At 40.3% G+C, this 2,967-nt stretch overlaps 1 protein-coding gene across 1 annotated transcript; it reads left to right on the forward strand.

Moving 5' to 3' along the window:
- Positions 1-2,286: 2,286 nt before the first annotated feature.
- On the forward strand, positions 2,287-2,967 carry LOC147488948 (uncharacterized). The gene has a single exon (XM_086574530.1). It carries the CDS (start codon positions 2,287-2,289, stop codon positions 2,965-2,967), a length of 681 nt encoding a protein of 226 aa, XP_086430656.1.

Consider the following 2,967-nt stretch of genomic DNA (forward strand, 5'->3'; position numbering starts at 1 on the left):
GTCACAACTCTCCTAACATCACCACTAACATAGAATTCAACATAGTATCGGAGCGAGGTTTAGTGGTATACTAGGATAGGAATCCCTCACTAAGAAAAAAATCAAGTTTATTTAAGTTTTTTAGTATAATATTCAAGTCAAGTTTCAAGAAGAAGAAGGATTTCTCACAAGAAGAGGTTCTTATATCTCAATTTAAGTTTTAATCTTTCTCTAGAAGGATTTACTGTTCACCGGCACTATTCACCAGTACTATTCACCATTACTGTCTCCCGGCACTATTCACATATACTGTTCACCGAAACTATTCACAATACTGTTCATCGACATGTTTAAGTATTTCAAGTTCCGAAATCTCTCATCTCATTATTCTTTATGGTTCGAATCTCCTTTTTCTAGAATTTATATGTCTTAATATTGTAAGAGGGGCACAACCTCTCTGTATCTTGCGTTCTGAAGTTAGTATTGGACGAGACGCGCACGCGCGAAGTCTAAGCCTTCTGCTACGCGCCCATGCCATGAAAAAGAAGTAAGTTTTCTATGTACTGATTCATTTTTCCAGTGAAGAGGGCCCAAAGGACACACGCGGCCATGCTGTGAAAGGAAGAAGAAAAAAACTTTCGCAAAACAATAGTACTGAGGGCGCGCGCACGCTCGAAATTGGTCTTGCCAAGAGTACGCTCGCGCCCATGCCTCCACACACCAGTTTTCAAGATTTTTGAAGTATCAAGCCTTTGGAAAGTAGTTTACACTCTCATCCAGGATTGGAGGGGTAGTATTGTTTGTATGCCATTATAGATGTTTGGGTTTCTAGCTTCCGCACAGTTGGTATTGATGCCGTCTTTTGTCTCAGTTTCTAGAACATGATCACGGTTGTTTGTTTGAAGTATTATAGGGGCACACGACTTCTATCTCACGATGAATTATTCTTTCTATCTTCCATTGTTCTAGTAGTTCGAAGTCATAAAAAGGCGTAACCCACCCTCCACCCTCTATAGTGAGTATTGTTTGATGCATGTTTTTTTTTTTGTATTGGAGTATGAAGTATTGTTTTTTTGAAGTGGGCATTGGTTGGTTGTATAAGTTGGTATTTGGTTTTCTCTATTTCAAGTTCAAGTCGGAATAGACAAGTCTTTGTATGTTCCTACTCAGCCTTGTATATTCCAACTTGAGAGGGGGAATAGGGAGATATGAAGATATTCAGTAGTATATGAGGGAAGGAGAATATGGAGACGTATGAGAAAGAGTACTCATGTCTCCATATTCCAACATGCTTTGGCGAACTCACTTCATGACAAGGCATATCCAAGGGCGTGCGCCCCCTTTGCATCTCAACAGTATGACATCCCCACTATTCTGCACTCTTCAGCATTCAGGTAGAAGTCACGCCTAAACTGCATGTATGTTTCAGGTAGCAGTCAAGCCTAAACTGCACATATGTTTAAAGGTAGCGATCCACGCCTAAACTGACGCATTATGTTTCGTAGCGATAAAGCCTAAAACCGCACATATATTTTTAGGTAGCGATCCACGCCTAAACCGCATTATGTTTAGTTTCAGTAGATCCACGCCTAAACTGCACTTATGTTCTAGGTAGCAGTCATGCCTAAACTGCAGTTATCAGTATTCATGTAGCAGTCAAGTTATAACTGCACCAGTATTCAGTATTCAGGACTACCCATAATAGTATTTTGTTGACATTAACAGTGATATTGATAGTAGCAGCCAAGAAGCACACTTCAAATCAGTGTTATTATTTTCAATTTATATTATGACAGCCATAACAGAGAATAGAATAAGTAGTAGCCAAGCAACGCGCCACTAAATCGGTACGGTGTTATGATTTCAGTTTGTGATTGTGGTACACCTTCAGTATTCAGGTTAGGTCATTGTCTACACCAACAGTTTCACTTCCAGAATGTCTCAACAGTTGTTCGAGGTCTTCAACTAAAGACAGTTCCATGCGAAAGGGGGAGCAATATTTGTTGGAAATAGTCTTGTTTGTGTCCAGAGTAATAGGAATAATGACCGAGTCTTTAGGGTCAGTTAGTTTAGTTTGAGTATTGTTGCTGTTAGTCGCACCCACTAAGATATAGTAGGTGCTTTAGTGGGTAGTTATTCTGTGATGCTGTAAGGCTTTATATAGCCAAGTATTTGCTTAATGAGATTTAGATTATTCAATCCAATTGTTTTGTGTTCTTGATCAATTGATCCTAACAATTGGTATCGGAGCCATTACTAGGCTTTGAGAAAGAAGCAGCAGTCTTCGAGTGATCAAACATTGTGAGAATGAGTGAAGACAAAACCCTAACAAAAATCCCTCACTTCGGCGAGCATTATGATCACTGGAGTGAGTTGATGGAGAATTTGCTTAGGGCAAAAGGTCTTTGGAGTTGTGTGGAGAATGGTTTTGAGGAGCCGAATAATAGAGCATCGGTTGACGATACCAATATTAGCCGACTTGAGGATGCAAGAACCAAGGATCATAAGGTGAAGCACTATCTCTTCCAGGCTATCGATCGATCTGTTTTCCAACAAATCTTGGATCGTCGCACCGCCAAGATTGTATGGGACTCCATGAAGCTGAAGTTCGGAGGCAATACCAAGGTAAAGAAGTCTCTTCTTAACTCTTTGAGAAGAGAATTTGAGATTCTGGCCATGAAGAATGCCGAGACAGTCACAGAATACTTTGCAAGAGTTATGACTGTTGCCAACCAGATGAGGCGCAATGGAGAAGTCATGGCAGATTCAAAGATTGTGGAAATGATTTTACGAACCCTAACTGAGAGGTTCACCTATGTTGTTGTGTCCATAGAAGAATCAAAGGATACCGACACCATGACTGTTGATGAACTACAAAGTACACTGGTAGTTCATAAGCAAAAGTTTCGGAGGATAAGCAATGAAGGTGAAGATCAAGTTCTGAAGATAGAGGATCGGGGTGGAGCTAGAGGCAGAGGAAGAGGTTAG

The sequence above is a fragment of the Coptis chinensis genome, chromosome 7 (assembly GCF_015680905.1).
Source record: "Coptis chinensis isolate HL-2020 chromosome 7, ASM1568090v1, whole genome shotgun sequence".
Classification (NCBI taxonomy): domain Eukaryota; kingdom Viridiplantae; phylum Streptophyta; class Magnoliopsida; order Ranunculales; family Ranunculaceae; genus Coptis; species Coptis chinensis.